Below are 20,400 nucleotides of genomic sequence, written 5' to 3' on the forward strand. Positions count from 1 at the left end.
CTTTTCTGCTGTCAGTATAGCAGCTAAGCCACATTACCCACATTCAAAATCATCTAGTGGCTTCCTCTTTCAGTCAGAAAAAAAAAATCTTTTTCCAAGAACCTATGTGATCCGCACTTATATCCCCATTGCTCATTTGTGTCCTCATTGCCTCCAAGATCCCACTGTACCCCACACTAGTTTTGAGCTGTTGCTAAGCATGCTCTTTTGTTTCAGAGTGCCATAGCCTTTATGTGAGTGCTCCTCCCAAGATGTTTCCTCAGCATCACTTATCACTTCTCACTCTGCAATACTCTCTCCTCCCTCCTTGTGTGAATGTTCTCCATAGTATTTATAAGGAGTTGATATACCATGCGTTTTACGAATTGATTGGTTTATTCTGTCTCTAACCACTAATGTGAATGTTTCATTTTTTTGTCTGCTTTCTTTCCTCTCATATTCCACGAACAGAGAATCCAGTGGGTGTTTAATAAATTGACTAAATGAATAAATGAGTATATTGTAGAGTTGTTTTGCAAAATTAAGCTAACATATGGAAAGCATTTAGAACAAACAATGCTCAGCATGAAAGTAATGTCTAACAAATGCCATTTTATATTATTATATAAAATAATACAATAGTTATTGAATGAATGATGCATGAAAACATTAGATACTCTTACTTTATTGTTAGTATAAAGTGACTAATCAAGCTGCAAATGTCCAACATTTTCTAATTTACATTGGCAGCGATTGCCAATAACTCATGTTATTTCTCTTCCTAGTATGTAGAAAGCACAGTACAACCTTTTCTGTGCCTAGTCACTTTGCTCTCAGCATTTTCACAGAGAGGGTATATGAAGTCAAACAGATCCCATCATAGGACAGTTTTTAAGGATGAATAAAAGTAACAAGGTGGAGGTGTAGCTCAGTGGTGAAGTGCTTACTAGCGTTCATAAGACCCTAAGTTTTATCCTCAGCATAGAAAAAAATCAAATAAAAAAATAAGGTAACATATGAGTGTTTCACATGACACACAACATGTTAATTCTCTTTGCTACAGCATTCCAGAGAACTAGCAACTATATTTAAAAGATACTCCTTTATGGTTTAAAAGGGGTTTTAAACTTGTATTTTTCTAAATGGTGATATATACCTAAAAGGCAGATCATAGAGAATTTTCATCAGTCTTCTTAAACTCTTATTAATTACACAGAAAGACAATTAAGTTCTTTCTTCTTTGTCTTTCTTTATTATATTTGGACAAAATGTTGTCCAGATGAAATGTAGAGTAGCATCATCCAAGGTATATTAAATGATCTTCTTTTACTGATTGAAGACTAAAGAGAAAAAAATTGAATTCATTCCATATCAATGAAATAATCTTAGCTCGTGTTACGTTAAGGAGATTCCTAGTGTTCAAATAGATCATTCTTCCCCAAAATATGACTGCCTTGGACAATGTGCATGAGTAAAGATTTCATTGAATTGGGGAAGCAGGTTCTTTTTGGAGGGTGGTACTGAGGTTTGGAATCAAAACTTTGTGCTTGCTAGGCAGATAAATCTACTACTTGAGGACACATCCCAGCCTAGGAACTGGTCTTTGAACCTACTTTCTAGCCTGTCGGTAAGGCAGTCTGAATGACAATAAGCCATGTTTGGTTTTTGTCAGTCCTGGGGCTTCAACTCAAGTTCTAGCACTCTACCACTTGAGCCACAGCTCTACTTTGGGCTTTCTTTGGTTAATTGGAGATAAGAGTCTCACAGGTTTCCCTGCCTGGCTAGCTTTGAACTGCAGTCCTCAAATCTCAACCTCTTGACTATCTAGGATTACAGGCGTGAGTCACTGGTGCCCATCAAATAAACCATGGATTTATTTTATCTATTTCACTCTTGGGAAAATGCAGGTAACAATGCTTATTCTCTTTCATTCATCACATTGTTTTGGGAGTTCAAAGCCTTTCGAAGAGTTCTAAATTCTATACAAATTTCAAGTTTGGATTATTGACAAATCTTCTGAAGTTGAAGTATTAAAGAAAAAAATCTTATAAATCACTGAAAACTCTTTTTAGAAAGTAAATGCCAACAGCTAAAATCTTGGCTTCTTTGGAAAGACGAATGCATTTGTCACCACTAAAAAACAGTCCACATTACTTCATTTCACTGTTACTCAAAGCCATATATGTTAGCTACTCAATGTCCACCACCCTCTGAGACTGTTTCACAGTGTATCATTCTAGCTTAATTGTTTTCCACAACGAAATGACTTTCTTAGTATTTGTTGATTCAATTATTTATTGAGAATTTGCTATGCACACACTACTATTTCTAGGTACCTAGGAGAAATCAGTGACTCTAATTTTCTAGAGCTGGGGATAGAGCTCAGTGAAGGAACACTTGCCTCACATGAATGATTTATAATGCCTAGGGTTCTATCTCCAGCACCATAAAACAAAAAAAGGAAACAAAAACACTAAATTATTTTCTTTCATTGAGTATGTAAATTTTTTCCAAAACCTAGCATATAACTAGATAGTTTCTACCGTACACTTGCTCATGATTAGAACTGTGGGAAGGGAGTAGAAGGTAAAAGGGATTGGTGGCATAGGTGCGGAAGAGCCATTTAAAAATCATTATGGAATGGTTCTCATTAAGAAACTGATCTTCATGCAAAGGCTAGAATGAAGTCAGCAGGAGCCACAGAAACATCTGCAGAAAAAGCCACTACAATGACCTAAATCAGAATTGGGCCAAGAATTTTGAAACAAGAATCACATGAAAGAAGGCAACTGTGGATCTCTCTAGATCTTTTCCACTCCCCAACAGAGACTGGGCTGCAAAACTAGAGATCATGTGATTGGATGGCCAGGGTCTAATACATACATTGATGCCTCTTTTCTCCCATGTGCTTTTCCACAGTCACATGACACAGGCTATCCCATTCGATGACCCTCGATTTGAGAGCTGCCAAATCATCCCTCCGGCTCCTCGGAAGGTGGAGATGAGGAGGGATCCTGTGCTGGGATTTGGTTTTGTGGCAGGGAGTGAAAAGCCAGTGGTCGTTCGCTCAGTCACACCAGGTATGAATAAATGTCCTCCCGGTTTGGTCTCATGGAATTGTCACATTGTTAGCGTGGTGACTCTTTGGTGTCATAAGTGTCCAGCCTTTGAAGGTTAGGTGAGTTTGTTGACCACCTGGATAGATTACCCCCTTCAGCAAAACAGATAGGAATATCTCCTCAAACACAGTTTTAAGCTGTCAAATCTGTCCTAGCATTTAGCTCAGAGAAAACAACCATCCATCATCTGTAATGATGGAAATGACCCACTTCTGAACATATGAATGTAAATTATCAAAGACAAACACATTATATGTAATCACCTGATGAATTCTGTAGAAGAAAAAGTGGGAAGTACTGTTTAGGTTATAGGACAGATCGCTCATTGGGATAGTTGAATTTTTTTACACATATGTGCTTCCTTTTCTTCTCACTGGAGGTAGACTGCATTTTGCTGTCCCCTTTGTTATTGGACTGGACCAAATGACTAAACATCTGGCCACTTGGTAGCCTGGAAATCATTATAGTCTGACCTTTAGTTTGAAGCAGAACTGCCCAGCTGGCCAAACTCAACCAGACTTTTGTCATCCTAAAGTCTGACAACCATACATAGAAACAATGATTGGACCCCCCGCCCATTGCATTTCATGGTGGTTTGTTCATAGAAAATGGTGATTGATTCAATACAGATCAAATCCCTTATAGTCTACAATAAAATAATGGACTTTATCCCAATCGTTCCCATGAGAGTATACAGAAAGCCACTTATGAACACAGCTGAATACAATAGACTGTGATGAAATTACTCTACAGACAATGTGCTTTTGATTATCAATTATGTAATTATGTAAAGGACTTAGTTTTATTTTCAGAAAAAAACTATTTCATTGATCTCTAGGATTTTGCAAATCAGCAACAGAATTTAGTAAAAAAGTCCTATATTTAAGATCCCAGATTCTAGCATCAGACTGCCCAAGTTTGCATCTGCCTCAGTCCCTTATTTGGCTTGTTATCTTGCCTGCAAAATCCCTGCTTGTGGGATGTAACTTCTCTATGTCAGCCATGTTGTGTGAAATCGTTGCTCTAGAGAGGTACTCATCTTTCCATAATTCTGTTTTTTTTTCTTTCCAGTGCTTGGTATCAAACTGTTCTTTATTGTGATTATTGAACTCTCAAATATTTGGCCAGCTGAGTGTGAATGAATGAAAATAGAAGTTAGCTAGTAAGCTGGAATTGATTTTTAAAGTTGATTAAATTAAAAATTTTGCATTATTTTGACACAACATGCCCCAGGCAAGCAGCACAAATATGATCAACCACTTTAGACTTGTGTTAAAGAGAGCTAAGTGTTGTTTCATTCCTAACACTATCTCAACACCCATCTTCTTACTCTGTTGAGCTTTATACTAAATTCAGTGTGGATTATATTTTAGTTCTCACATGATTGTTGAGCTTGACACAACTGAGATTTTTTATTCTCAAAATAGATTTATTGTTTTTACTATAATACATATGCTTTGTAAAAATATAAACAATGTGGTAATATAACAGAGAAGGTATAACCAATCACTTGGCAGTGTAGAAGAGAAAGTGAAACAGTTACCTGAACTCCTTCCTCTGAAAGACAGAGCCATCATTCATATAGACACAGAGAATGTGTAGCACTCAGGATTCTGTGCATACACAAATGCGGGCATAGTATACATCATATATGGAATATATTATTTATGTATATGAGTACATTCCTTCTAAATAGAATTGTATTCGGCATACTGTACTTAATACTGGAATAGTTTTAAATGTCTGCTTATGAGCTTTTCCAAGGTATGTGTCTTATTTTACATTTTTTATATTGTCTTACCACTTCATTTTTTTCCTTATCCTCAACCCACCATAATTTCAAAGACATTAATGCCTGTTAGAAAGTTTTGAGAAGAGTAGAAAAAAGCAAAGATAGGTCAAAATACTACTCCTGCTTTTTTGGAGTGAAAATGTCAGTCAAATAAATGTGTCTATCATAAAAATGACTCTACTCAATTGCAAAGTGATTTCAGTGTTGTGACCAGATTTTCTATATGAGACAATTCAGTCATCAGAGAAAACAGAATGAGACAATTCTCTAAAAGAGGCCATTGCTTTGTATTCTAGAAGGGTTTGTGTTTGTTTCTTCCAGAATTCTTGATTGAAGTTACTTGATTAAACAAGAAATTTTCCATTTAAAGGTATAAATCAAATGTAAGAATATGCCCTGTTGATCTGAGAATGGTTATCTCATCAGAAGTATTCACATTACTTTTTAAAATAATTGTTTTGATTTTTTCTGCATTTTAACCCTTTGTTGACTAACTTGGAGTAGCTGCTTGCATACTTTCCAATGGTTTTTCATATTTTCACATAATCCAATAAGTTTCTCAAGTGTTTTTCTGAAATTTTTTATGTCTGTAAACACTGAATCTCAACTCTTAACTCTGTGAAATGAGTATTTTCTACTACTGGTATGGGTACATATTGAATTTCCCTGCCTTATATTCCCCAGAAAGAAGACAAATTTAGTCTACAAGTTGAGGGACACATTTGGCAAGCTTTGGGATAGGTAGAAAGTAACTGAACGATCTTCAGTTTTACTTACTTGGCATGAAGTATCCATTTCAATTACTAAACAAAACAATTGTGATATTATTGGGGCAATAACATTGTATCTGCACCGATTACCTTTGGAAGTATAGTGAAAATTATGGCAACTCATGGCAGTATATCAATACTTGGGAGCTAACTATCTAGAAATTTAAAAATAATTCAAATAATTATCTTGGCAGTTTTATTTAAATAAAGGTAAGTGTTTCATGTAGAAGCAACTTTGTGTTAGGAAACCTGGCAATATCCAGGTTTTGGAATGTGGTACAAGTACAAAAAACATATATGCTATTCTGAACTTGGAAGGTTTTACCCAATTCTAGCTTTGTGCCAATACTTCCACCTGTGTGAGCTTCAGTTCTGTCATGATATGGAAAGAATTACAGTATTCACTGAAGTTACTAGGCAAAGCACTTAGCCCATTACTTGCTATATAAATGCTCAACAAACATTAATTCCCCACTCCAAAACTCCTTGGAAAACCAACTGAAAAACCAAAGCAGCCCTTGACATCCAAGAGTTGTTGGACCCTCAGTGTTGGGCCTGGCTGTTCTGTTAAACATGAGCATATTTTCCTAATATCAATAGTAAATAAGGTCACTCTATGACTATGATGGATCAAAACACTACAAGAAAACTTCATGTGTAACTACACATAAACATACTCTACACTATGAATGTAATCAACCATTCCCCTCTGCCAGATGACACGTGACTTCTGTGTCTTCATCATTCGCATTTAGCTTGGCTTCCTTTAGCTTACCATAAGTTCAGACTCATGACAGAATTATTCCCACTTGCTATTAGAATCCTAAAACACACCTATGAATCTGCTTCAACCACATGTAATCAAAGGCAAAGTGTTATAAATCCTTCCCAACCATCTGATTGAGTGTGCTGTCTCCCTACTTATAGTAGCAAATGGTATTTTGTTCAAATACAGCCATGTCCAAGTTGTTGCAGCCTTGATGCAAGGCATCAGCACAACTGATTGCTACTTGTTGGGAGAACACCTGCTTCTAGAAGCTTCAAGATCCAAAGTAGACTCTATTGACCAGCAGTTTGAGTAGCCCCTGTTAGCTTGTGTAAAATGCATTAGCTCAGAAACCTGCATGATAACAGGGTCTGCAGGTGATTCATAAGCTTGTGAAAGTGTGTGAAGAACTGAAGTCTGAATTGATTCCTGAATTCTATTCCCAAAGATTTTGAATTCACTGTTCATAATGTAGTCTGGGCCTCAGACTGGTTCAAAGAACACTAGGTGTGGCTGGCTGGTTTTTGTTGTTGCTGTTTTACGGTGTGCTCATGATGAGTCATGATGGGCAGAGGTTTCCAATGGGATGTCTCACCTACTCTTCCTTCTTGTTTGTCTCTAGGTGGCCCCTCAGAAGGGAAGCTGATCCCAGGAGATCAGATTGTAATGATCAATGATGAACCAGTCAGTGCAGCACCCAGGGAGAGGGTCATCGACCTGGTCAGGTAAGTGACTCACTCACCTGCACCATATCCTGATTCAAAGGCTACTGTATTAGTTCTGAGACCTAATTTAGCAGAGAAAGAGCTTCCCTTAGACAAGTATAGGGTAGAAGCGTAAGTCTATGTGCTCACACTATTGAAAATGCTGATGATCCTAACTTCTAATGTGAAAACATGTGATCCTTAGGTACAGAATTCTAACTTTTCCTCTCTGTTAGCACTGAGGGTCTGTGTGCTTTCACCTAACATTTTTAAGACTCCTATTTCCATTACCTTATTTGAAGGTTGAATTTTTTCTCCCAGAATTACTAAAATGATGATTATTTTTATAGTAAGGGAGATCAGAAGGCAAAACCTAAATTATTATGTGATTACATATCATACATATTATATATAAATAAATGTGCGTATATATTGCCAGATTTCCATAGATACCAAAACAGAAAGTCCATTGATGTTTTTTCAAACTTTAACTTGAGTATTTGAGATCAACAACTGAGGTAAATAGATAATTAGGTCAATGCTATGTCAAGCAAAGGTCTAATTATGGATGTAAAGTTTGTTGTGTAATATTTTTAGCTAGACATGGAAAGGATTGGCTCTTTTCCTAAGTAAGAAGGCATCAAGAAAGTACTGTCAACTGGGTACCAGGGACTCACATCTGTAATCCCAGCTACACAGGTGTCCAAGATCTGAGAGATCACATTTCAAAGACAGCCTGCGCAAGAAAGTCCTTGAGACTCTTACCTCCAATATACTACCAAAAAAGCCAAAAGTGGAGCTGTGTCTTAAGTGCTAGAGCACTAGCCTTGAGCAAAAAAAAGCTCAGGCCTTGAGTTCAAGTCTGAGAACCAGTACAAAAAATAAAAAAGAGAAGGAGGAAGAAGAAGAAATTGTATATGAGAATTGGGACAGCCACCAGACATTGAATCCACTGGGGCCTTGATTTTGGATTTTCCAACCTCTGAAAAAATAAGTTTATATTATTTATAAATTACTAGGTCTAAAGTTTTTTTTTTTAATCTCAGCCTTATATAACTGGCACCTTCAATCTGGTTGGGAAACTCATACCTGGACTTGTAGGATATCCAGATCTCCAAAGACCATGTAGGAATAGGTCCTGAGACTTCACCCTACAACTGGAACAAGTGGCAGTGACTCTAATTTTTCTGTGGGCTACCATGGCAAACTAGGGAAAGACTTGGTTTTACAGAACTTTTGGGAGGGAGTTACAATGTCACCATTTAGAATCAATTCTAGTGTGTCAACATGGACATACTCCATCTAGGCAGGCTCTTCAATCAGCTTTCATCCTGAAGTGCCACATTTGGGCTTTACTAGAAGTTGCATTTTGTTTTCTCCTGGAAACATGCCTTTGTGATGGGTCCAATTGATTTCGGTGCTGGGAGAATGATAAAAGAAATAATATGTCGGTGTTTAGGTTTGTCATGACTGAATTGCTGGCTGCAGGACAGAGATGGAGAAAAAGCTATCTAAAAATGTGAGCACTTCCTAGCAGTCTTACCTGGGGCATTAAGAGGTTTTAAAAAAAGATTTTTCCCTTGTGATTTAGTGCATTGTCAAAGAAAATGGCATCTCTGTAAACAAAGCACTCCCATAAGACTTTATATGTAATAGAATAAATGAACCGATTAAAAGAGGGGATGGCAAGTTAAAAAAGGCCCAAATGCAGGTTGCCATGGAGTTTTACTAAACCTGTGGGCTCAGAAAGGCTTTTATTTTCTTTGCTTTTATTGAAACAGTTTTTACCAGTATGTAAACCAGGCTAGCCACAGACTTAATCCTCCTGCCCAAACTTCCCAAGAACTGTGATTATAGGCTTATACCACCATTCCATGGTCACAATTTTCTTAAAGTTGGAAATAATCAGTAATATTGTGACACATAAAACTAAAAAAAATCCATAAAGTTTTATTAAAAACAACTGAGCTTTACAATAAATTTTTAAAAAAACAACTGAACCATTCAGTCACATATTATGTAAATATTCTTTCTCCCCTATAATACCAAAATTGAGCTGAGACCTTTTGGCCTAAAAAGCTTAAAATACTGTCGGATCCTCTATAGAAATAAAATTTCTAATTTGTCTATCCCCTAGGAAGAGTATAATCATACTTTATTATATTTTCTTTAGTTAGGACATATTTAAACTGAAGTCTCAAATAACCTACCCAAAAAATTTCTCTCATAAAAGAGTTGTGATAACTGTTAAATTTTCACATGTGATAAAGAGATGATGGTGATTTAAGTGGATTGGAATAGAAAACATGTAAGCTTCCCAGCTCTTCTTTGGCTGTGTTTTAAACATTCTCTTTGAAAAGATGTACTGTTCCTGTAAAGACACACACACACACACACACACACACACACACACATACACACACACACATCTAGATACTTTTAGGGAAGAACACAAAGGCACAATGCCTCTGTGCCTCTGATCATATAAAATAATAGTTATCCAAATGAAAAAGCATGTAGAGACTGTCTTATGATCTCACACCACTGTGATATTAAATACAACACTAAAATCAAGAAGTGAACAGTAGTAGATAAGAGAACTCTGATGAGGAAAATCATAAGCATGTGGCATCTTTCCTAAGGAAGAAGTTTTCAAGACCAACCTCTTGCTTGTATCTCTTTTCTTTACTTATCTTGTTCATGAAAACTCAGTTTTCCTGCAAAATTTTGAGACCTAACCAAATCCAGAGAGAGTGGGATGAACTGGGGGGAGGCAGGGTGTCAGCTGAGGTCTGAAATCTTCTGTGCCAGGAGAAAGAAAATCAAAGGAATAGCAGTCCAAGGAATATCTAAACCCACACTTGCCTTTAATTGGTACAAGTGTGAGATACAATGATTGAATACATGTTTTCTTTTTTAAAAAAATATTTTCTTGTAAAGACGCTGTACAGAGGGGTGACAGTTACAGGACTAAGGCAATGAATACATTTCTTGTTGAGCATTGTTACCCGCTTGTTGTTCTCCCACTATCCCTTCCCTCTCCCACCTTCCCCACTTCTCTCTCCCGACCCTCCATTTTCTCCAAATTTGATTCTTTTTTTCTTGGTGCTTGGTCTACATAGCCAAGATATAAAGTACAAGAAGATACACCTTTTCACTCATAAAACTATAAAATCCACACAGACCTTTCTCACTTCAAGACACCAGAGAGGTAAAGTATTGACAAGACACAAGGGATTCCATAGTAACCAAGACATAGTCCTCATCTTCACGGGCCCTAACATTTACTCTTAATATTTGTTACTACACCAACTACACACATTCCAAGTATATTCTGGCTTTGCCAGTAGAATGTGATTTTAAGACAAAAATCTGAAAAGCACTCTCAAATTTCCTTTTTCTCATTTTCTCCATCCAGCCATCCATTCCTATGAGCTTCCACTTATGTATTCACTGGGCAATTTCAACTCAGTAGGAGACAAAAATTTTCCCTGATCACTGCCTTCAATCATGAGCTGCTAGATCCTCCTTTCCTGCTCATTAGTCTCATTTGGGGCAGAACCCAAAGATACTTTCAGTCGGTAACATCCAGTTTGAACCTCAAAGTTAATGTCATTACCATTCTATCTCTTCCTCTCTTTACAAGTTAGACTCAGCCAGACTAAAGGTGGGATATAAATCTACTAAACCACATCCCTATCTCCTTTTTAAACATCATGAATGTTGTGATTATTAACTGTTTCCCAAAGACCCATATACTAAAGGCTTGTTCATCAACCTATGATGTTATTGGCACCTGGTCGGACTTTTAGGAGGTAGGGAAGTTAAATCACTAAGGGATGTTCCCTGGGAGCACATAGTGGGACCTTGACTGCTTCCTCCTCCTTTACTTCCTGGCCACCATAAGGTAAACAGACCTGATCCATCTTGCATTCCTGTTATGATATACTGTGTTGTCACGGGGCCAAAGCAACAAGGCCAAACATCCAGACATGGAAACCTTTGGAATCGTAAGCCAACATTAATCGTTTCCCTTTCCCTTTGACATTCTTAAGTGTTTTGTCATAACAACAGAAAGTTTACTAACAAAATAGGATATTTCTAGTACATAAATATTCCACTTTCCCCTGCCCATGTAATTGTAACCCCTCTGTATGGTATTTTCACAATTAAAAAAATGTTCCCCTTTCCCTTCTAAGGGAAAATGGTGGAGGCTCTATGGGACAGTATGTGAATTAAGTCTTTCTGATGCACTTTCCATTATTAAGATCTTCTCTGTTGATTCTGGTGCTCTCCTGACTGACATGGCTGCTTATTTTCTTTGTATTTCTGGTATTTCTGTGCTGGATAGCTTGTGACGCTCCTATGTAAGTTCTTTGGTGGCTGAAGATAGGATAACTCAGAGGAGCCACCCTGCCATACCAACCATCCCTTTAAGTTTTGTCCCCAGTTCTTTTAACTCTCTCTCACACTGCTAGTTTTCCTGCAGCTCTCTTGAATAAGTCACCAACAAGACCAACCACTTTTCAAGATGCCACTTTTCAAGATATCTACTCAATCTTTCCATAGAAGAGAAAGTAAGCTCACACTAAACCATGAAACTTCAGACTAGTCCATGATTCTCTTCCCCATCCTTTCCCAGTCTTCTTATAAAGACTGAGGAAGAAGGGAAGACATTGAGCAGGTGGAAAATCAGAATATATTTTGCCTTCTATTGGAAAGTTCTGGGGAATCGCATTTCTTTGCCACTCATTTTAGAATGTAGTTCGAGTGTCCATTTTAGATGTGTCATCAATATGTGACAAAGACTCTTTAAATTAGAAAGTAGTTTATTTTAGCATCAGATGACCCGAGCTCTGAGTTCCATCAAAAAGAGACTTTCATTGATCTCTACTGTGACCCAGCAAAAATAATGCCTGGCTCATATGAAATACTTGTTAAATAGACTTGTGTTAAATAGACTTAGAAAACATTGTTTGAAAACTACAAACATAAATTCTTCCACATTCCCACAGAGCACTAAATTCTACAGATTTAAATATCAGCTATGGTCCATGCCTCAGAAAACATTCATTTATTTCACTTCTTTTTTAACTTATTTTTTATTATCTTTAAGTAGTTCTAAAGAGAGGTTATCATGCATCTTGATCAATGGCATCCCTTTCATTATTTTCCTCCATCTCTCCCAACATCATCCAATTCCCTCAATTTACCTGGTTCCATTTTCACATATGTAAATGTACATATGTACATATTATGACTGTATTTGCCAACCCTTCTTTCCATTCATCTGTCACCATTCCCCCATCCCCTTGAACTTACTGACAATACATGTTCCAGCTTTCTGATCTCTATTTTATTAAACTGTAATATAGTTGTTCTCAATTATTATACCACTGGAATCCTGCCATGAATAGGACATATGTAATTCACTTCTTTATCAAACATTTTCACCTACCTACTAGATGTAGGACCTGTAGCCAGGCACTGATACAGGATCTGTGAAACAAATCCAAGCTATAGATCACTTGTACTCTAGACTACTATGAATAATGATATCAACTGAAGTTGTCATTAAGACAGACAAGCCCTCACATTGAACGCATGGGCGATTGCCATTTTCTAAGGCTAAAAAGACTTAGACTCTGGATACTATTGAAATGGTAAGCACATAATCCTAAAGCATGGTCCTTGTTAATCACAAGGCAGTAAATTTACCTGTATAAAAATAATGTGAGGGCTGGGAAGGTGGCTCAGTGGTAGAGCACTTGCCTTGCATGCCTGAGGCCCTGGGTTCGATTCCTCAGCACCACATAAGAAAAAAGAAAAAAGCCAGAAGTGGCACTGTGGCTCAAGTGGTAGAGCGCTAGCCTTGAGCTGAAGAGCTGAGGGACAGTGCCCAGGCCTAGAGTTCAGGCCCCACGAATGGACCCCCCCAAAAAAATAATAATGTGAGCCAACTGGGCACCAGTACTTATGCCTGTAATTCTACCTATTCAGCAGGCTGAGATCTGAAGATCATAGTTCAAAGCCAGCCCAACCAGGGAAGTCCCTCAGACTCTTATCTCCAATAAACTACCAGAAAACTAGAAGTGATGCTGTAGCTCAAAGTGGGAGAGCACAAGCCTTAAGCAAAAAGGGCTCAAGACAGTGCCCAGGCCCTGAGGTCAAGCTCCATGACTGATAAAAAAAAATGTCAGCTCCATGACTGACTAAAACCAATAATAATGTGAACCTCTAACTAAATGAATCGAAGTATGGTGGGTATGATGGCACTATGCTAATCAATGACTTAAAACTCGTTAACTTGCTACATTCCAGCAGCTCATGACTATAATCCTCACTACCCAGACAGTAAAGTTCATGACACTCTTATCTCCAAATAACACTGAAAATCTGGAAGCAAAACTAGCTCAAGTGTAGAGTACTAGTCCTGAGTACAAAGTTTAGGGATAGCACCCAGACCCCGAGTTTAAACCCTAGGACTGGCACTCAAAACATTAACAAAAACCTCATTAAACCAAAAATTTTAAATAGTATATATCCCACTATTGAAAATACTTCTGCACTAGAAAAGTTCCCTGTGACTTCCACAAATTTAGCCATTTGTCTGCTGCAATGTATACTAATCTACACTTTTAACTCTTGTAAAATAATGTCTTTACTGGGCTTCTCAGTCAATATGTATTTTAATGTGTATATCTTATAGAACATAAATTTCTCTTCCATTTAACAGAATACCCCATTTTCTTAGCCACTAAGGAAATTCAGAAAAACACTCATCATTTTAATATCACCATAAAATTCTCTCTTTAAAAACTGGCATCCGTTTCTTGCCTAAGTTGTTTAGTCTTGCTTTGTTCTGTTCCCCTCATTGCAGTACAGGCTCATGGATTATCTTTGTGGTTTTTTTTTTTTTTTTTTTTTTTTTTTTTTTTGGTTTTCAGATACATTGGTGTTTCTTGGTGGATTATTTTTCTTATCATTTTGTTGCCCTATTATAGAAATTCATTATTTTTTTTCTTGAGAAAATGGAAGTTTCTCGGAGACCAATTTACTGCTATAGTAACCATATTCAGGTCTTTTCATTCAGCCTCAAAAAGAGCCATAATTGCTGCACTGAAATTAGATGAGTTCCATTCATTTCATAGTTTTCTATGTTGTTACCACTAACTTCTATTTTATAGTGGTTGTGAGAAATATCTTCAATAAATCTGTGCCCTTTGCAAATCATCATATCATTCTTGAAAAGTATCCAAAGTGTAATTATCTTTGGCTTCTCACAATTAAAAAATTAACTTAAAAACAATTTTCCACATTTGATTTTTTAAAATATGGAATATAATTACTAATAGAAACATCATGAATCATGCTTCATTCCCCAAGGCTAGCCAACTCAATTAAATTCACTGGACTTGAACAAACAGTCATTAGATATTAACTCTGTATATCATGTAAGACACTGAGCATGGATCGATTACTGTTCTCATGGTAGAGACTTGAAATTTTTCACGCCATATGTAGGATTGTGCAAAGCTGGCAGGGAGCACAGTGCTTGGGAGAACTGTTTGGGAGTGAGTGGAAGGGGCATATTAAGAATGTAGTTTGGAGGGTAAGGAGTAACCATCAACACTAAAGGAAAGGATATGTTTGTGCATGGAAGGTGGAGTATAAAACAGATTTTTCCTTTGTTCCTGGAGACCCCAAACCCTCCTATTGAACACATACTTCAAATCTTCCAATAAAGGAAATATGTATTACCTAGGTAGCTTCCTTGAACCATAGGCTTAAACTATTGTCCAGCAATGTTCAAGTTAGGCTGGATGTACTAACTGAACTAGCCTTTTTTTGGATTAGGGCTTCATTTGAGAATCTGAAATTTTTCTATGAGTGTATTTCTCTATGCTCAAAGACATGCTTGTATATTGAAGTTTCTATCTATATGATATTATGAATATATCTGAGATATTGTGTACAATATCAGAGTGTTTCCTTTTAATATTTTTTATTTAAGTACTTGTACAGAGGAGTTTTCGTTCCACAGAGCAATTTATGAATTCAGTGCCTCCACCCCTTTCAACATTCTCACCCACCCCTTCCACCCCACTGCTTTCTTCACTTTTCTTAATTTTTAGGTTATGTACTGATTTTTTTCCTTTTAGCAAAGCAATTTATGTATACATTGAATCTTGATCTGTGTGATCCCTTCAATATTTTTACCCCCTTCAATTCAGGCTTTCCCTCGTTTTTCCTCAATTCTGTGGCATATACAAAGCATTCTTGTCTGCCTTCTACTCATTCCCCCTGTTCATTCTTCCACCCCTCTCCCTCTTGCCTTCCTTGCAAGTACCTATTTCCTTGTACTTGTTTTTCAAGAAAATGTGGTATATATAGTATACACAATGGAATTCTACTCATCCATGAGAAGGACTGATATTGTACCATTTGTAAAGAAATGGAAAGACTTGGAAAAAGTTATAAAGTGAAGTAAGGCGGATCCAGAGAAACACAGGTTGCATGCTTTCCCTCATTTGTGGGAGCTAGAATGTGCCTATAAATCTAGAAGTAAATATACTGTGTGGTATCCAAGTGGTTATAAATGCACTAACTGAAGTATGATGGACTCTACATAGAGTGTAAATAGTACAATTCTTTAGAAAGACTAAGTCTGGATGTTCCTTGACAGTAGACTTTGACAATTCAAAGTAAGTACCGTGCATTGGAACTCACATTACTGAGTGGAACCTGAGTTAGGGAGATTAAAGCACTTTCTGGTGATTAGATCAAGGAGGAAGTTGGCAGTAGAAGAAAGCCAACACAAATTTCCAGGCTCTAGTGTGGCAAAGGCATCCAAGCCTGACTATCTGTCATATTAATCTCCATACATGCTACGCCCAACAAATAACAGAATTTGGTGTATAAGACCCATAGACACACTTCCAGGATTTTGCTTATACTCACATAACTTGTCTCGTATCTCAGGCTTGCTAAGAAGTTTAATTTTAATAACAAGCACTCAGGAGTACCTACTGTTGTAGTCAGTGGAAGATTGGCAAGATTATTAAAAGCAAAAAATACTTAGAAGAGACCCATCTGAAAATTAGAGCTCAGTTTGTCTTTTAATCATTCCCTCCTCATCACATCTGGGTTATCATGGAAAGTGGAATCACATCATGTCCCAGGAAAACTATCTGAAGAAGAATACATTACGAAGGTCACCTTCATGCCTAATTTCAGCTGGGCTTAGGTGCACCATTGTGCTTCTTAGTAAAATAACAAAGTAAAGAACCATCTACCAAGCATCCTGCCCATAAAATAAGCATGATGATGTATGATATAATAAAGGCTTATTATGGTAAGGACAGCAAGCAATTTCACTGGAAACACAAAGAAGCAGCCCTATGGTATGCTGACACTACAAATTGTGGTCTTACCTAATACACTCTTGCAGGATATGTGTTTTCTGACAATTGCAAATTACAAAACCTGGGAAGAAAGAGGTCAGCAATTTGAGAAAATGGAAAGTATGAGAAAACAATGTAATACAGCTAACGTAGAAAAGGGGATTTGGGTTCATAGTGCAGAAAAGTCAGAATGAGTAATAATGATTACAATTAATAAGAAGAATAGCCTCACCCAGATTACTTTAATATCCTTAGATTCTGATAATGATCATCTCCCACACAGTCATTAAAGCTCTCCATTATTAGAGATGCTTTTATGCAACCCATGTGTGCAAAATGAATGTTGAAGTTTGAAGACTCAGAACAAATGCAAACCAGGGTATGTTTTCAATGATCTCATATGGTTGCTGCTACTGAATATCTTAACATCTTACTTATAATAAGAGAAAAATGATAGACAATAATTATTAGACTTATGCTAATATACATCAGTCCTTTGGAACTATAAATTGACAAAGGATTGATGATCCATTCTCTAAGTGGATGAAAAGGTAAAAGAAAATCATCTCAGTGAGACATTTTCATAAGGGTCAGCACATGCTGTACATTAAAGTATAAGTTTCATTGCTAAGGAAGGTTTAGAAGGAGGATCTCCTAAGGAAGTCAATTAAATGAATGAATGTGGAAGCAAAATAATAGGCCACGCACTCTGATATATAAAATGCAAGTATATGGCTCAGCTGGATGCTGGTGGCTTACACTTGTAATCCTAGCTACTTAGAAGGCTGAGATATAAGGATTGTGGTTGGAAGCCAGCCCAGGCAGGAAAATCCATGAGACTCTTTTTACTTTTTTGTTGTTGTTGTTGTTGTTGTTTTTGGTCAGCCGTGGGGCTTGAACTCTGGGCTTGGGCTCTGTCCCTGCGCTCTTCAGCTCAAAGCGAGCGCTCTACCACTTGAGCCACAGTGCCACTTCCCCATGAGACTCTTTTCTCCCGTTAGCCACCAAAAAGCCAGAAGTGGAGCCATACCACTAACCTTGAGCAAAATAGCTCAGGGACAGTGCTCAGGCTCTGAATTCAAGCTCCGGAACTGGCATGAAAATAAGACAAAATTATATGGCTTTTTAGTATCTATAACTGATATTTATTTCAAATTCCTATTCCAATGTATGATCAATTCATCCCGTCTTCCTAGTGTTATATCTAGTGGTTTAAAGAGAAGAGGCACTGGGAGAGGTGAAATATCCCCATTTCTAAGTGGAGTTATCCATCTCACCAGAATTCACTGAATAACTTTGTGTCTGTCTGATCTGACTCACTTTAAAAAGTTAGGAACTCTTTGGGTTCTGATTTGTCACTATCAACACTTCCTTAGCTACTTGGCTGTCATCGTGGGTGCATTTGCTACTCACAAGCCCGACTGAAACAAAAAATAATCTCCACAGCTTATTCCCTCAAAGATCTTGATCCCATTCCAGAATTCTGATAAAGAAGAAATCCTTCCATTTCACAAGGCTCTCTAGGAGTTCTCCATTAGTGCTCCCTGAAGAATACGCTTCTAGAAAGATGAGAAGTATGCCTACCCTTCCGTAGGCATCTTTAAGTCTATTGTCTTGTTTTCTCTGGCGATTACCCTATTTTCTCCATGTTTAGACATTTCTTTTATGGGAAGAATCAACTTTAATCTTATTAACTATTTTGTAACTTTAACTTTAATTCCTGGAACAAGCTCATCACTGGGTAACATATTTATTTTATTTTATTGTAAAGATGCTGTACAGGGGCTGCAGTTATATGAATAAGGTAATGAGTACTTTTTCTGTCTAGCATTGTTACCGCCACCTTTGTTTTATTCTTACTATCCCGGGTAACATGTTTTATGGTCTGGTTGACCAACTGAGCAATGAAATAGAGGGGATCATAACAGAGAAAAATGAAGGATATCAGGTTAGGAGGAAAACTTGAGCAAGTATTCAAAAGATTGTCTTATTTCTCAATAGAAACACATGTGGAACAAAAATGGAAAATGATGTTAAATTAAATCCTACTTCTGGTTTGTCTTGACTATGTGTGACTTTGGGCAAAGAACTCAATGTCTTTCATATATAAAAAGAAGACATACCTTACAAAGTTATTGTAAGAATTAGATAAACCAAAGTGAATAAAGCTCTTGGAATATAAACACTTGATCAGCTCTTACTAAATCTGTTATCTTCGATCAAATTTGTCATGGATTTCATCACCACAGCTGAGTGATGGAGAGCAAATTGCTTAAGTCTTAGGGTGGTAGTCTCCTTGTCTACATTTGGCTTACATTGTATTTCTAAGCCTTTGTCTAAGAATCAAATGGGGTGATATGCCTGAGAGCATCCTTGGGCCTTATAATCAGTTAGATCATTATGTGAGAGGCTACCAGTACAAAACAAACAAGCAGATAGATAGATAGATAGATAGATAGATAGATAGATAGATAGATAGATAGATAGATAGATAGATAGATAGATAGATAGATAGATAGATAGATAACTAAGGAAAATAAAAGGGAAGCCCACAGCCCACAGAGTGGCCAGGCAGCAAAGGGAACAGAATTACCCAGCCCATAGCCAGGCTATTCTCTGATCTTGTTTTATTTATTATGTTTGCCTTGTATATTCCAATGCTCAGCCCAAAATTGGAAAGAAATAAATGCTCACAGAACCCTCAATGTGAATTTAAACCAAGTTATATTTTAAACTATTACTAGAATTTATTTGATTATTTTTCAAATCAAGTCAAAAATGAATTCAACTGTTTTTTCAGCCATTATAACTGAATCAGGTCTAGAGTTTGCTCATGCCTGACACACATATGTCCCAAACTTCTTCATAACTTCAGTAGTGTCATTCACTATATGATTCCTTTCTGCCTTATTTATACAAACTGTATCGTCCTCAACCTCTTTGGATCACCTTAGGCTCCATTCATAAAATGAACTATTTGGTGAACTTTTTAAATCATTCATTCTGTAATTAGCTTTCTCCCATGTTGCCAAAATCTAATATTAGATCACATACCTAGAGTCAGTTATATTCTTATTGAACTCTAAATTTGCAATAAACTCTATACTTGCCTTTTGATAATCAGCCATAGATAGAGGATTTAAATATGAACATTTCAATGATTGAGCACTTTCCTAGCATACACAAGCCTTCAGTTCTTTTTTTTAATTTTTATTTTTTATTGTGAAAATACTGTCAGAGGGGTTACAATTACATGGGCAAGATAATGAGTACATTTCTTATCAAGCATTGTAGCCTCCTCCTTTGTTTCCCCTTCCCATCCCTTCCCATCCTTCCCCCCCCCACCCCCGCCCCTCCACCCAATCCACCCTGCCCCCGCCACCAAAGTTGTAAAGTTCATTTTCAACATAATGACTTGTACTTCTCATTGTTGCGATGGGTCCACCTGTATCCCTATTTAAACGATTTGGTTTTCCCCTTCCCCTCCACAAATTATACCGACATCAAATAACAAGCCCTCAGTTCTATTTCAAGAAACCTGCCAAAAAAGAATAAGTAAGAGGTGACTAAAGGGGGACAGGGAACAACTGGTTTAAGGAGCATAGCATTCAACAAATAAGTAATAGGAGGGAGAACTTTACATTTCAAAGGCATTTCTGTCAGGTTGATGCTGTTATCTTTCAAATGACTCATAGCATAATTTCTCTTTCTTCTGAAATTTAAGATGTTTAAATATGCATGGTTTATATGTAGAATATTGAAGATATCTGTATTATCTATATTTTGTGTTGTTATAGTAGTAGGAATAGTATTAATATTGTTTTATTTTGAAGCTCCAACATATGCTTTAAGCTAAAGACTTGTCT

General features: G+C 37.0%; 1 protein-coding gene across 2 annotated transcripts in view; it reads left to right on the forward strand.

Annotated features, from left to right (window-relative positions):
* The window catches only part of Frmpd4 (FERM and PDZ domain containing 4), a 312,460-nt gene that overhangs the window by 223,525 nt on the left and 68,535 nt on the right, over window positions 1-20,400 (forward strand). For both annotated transcript variants that reach the window (XM_042680514.1, XM_042680513.1), the window contains 2 exons: window positions 2,899-3,059; window positions 7,049-7,151. In XM_042680514.1, coding sequence (XP_042536448.1) covers window positions 2,899-3,059; window positions 7,049-7,151 — 264 coding nt within the window. The remainder of the gene's footprint in view (window positions 1-2,898; window positions 3,060-7,048; window positions 7,152-20,400) is intronic.

Source organism: Dipodomys spectabilis, unplaced genomic scaffold, assembly GCF_019054845.1.
Source record: "Dipodomys spectabilis isolate Male_0828 unplaced genomic scaffold, ASM1905484v1 ptg000061l, whole genome shotgun sequence".
In the NCBI taxonomy this organism is placed as follows: Eukaryota; Metazoa; Chordata; class Mammalia; order Rodentia; family Heteromyidae; genus Dipodomys; species Dipodomys spectabilis.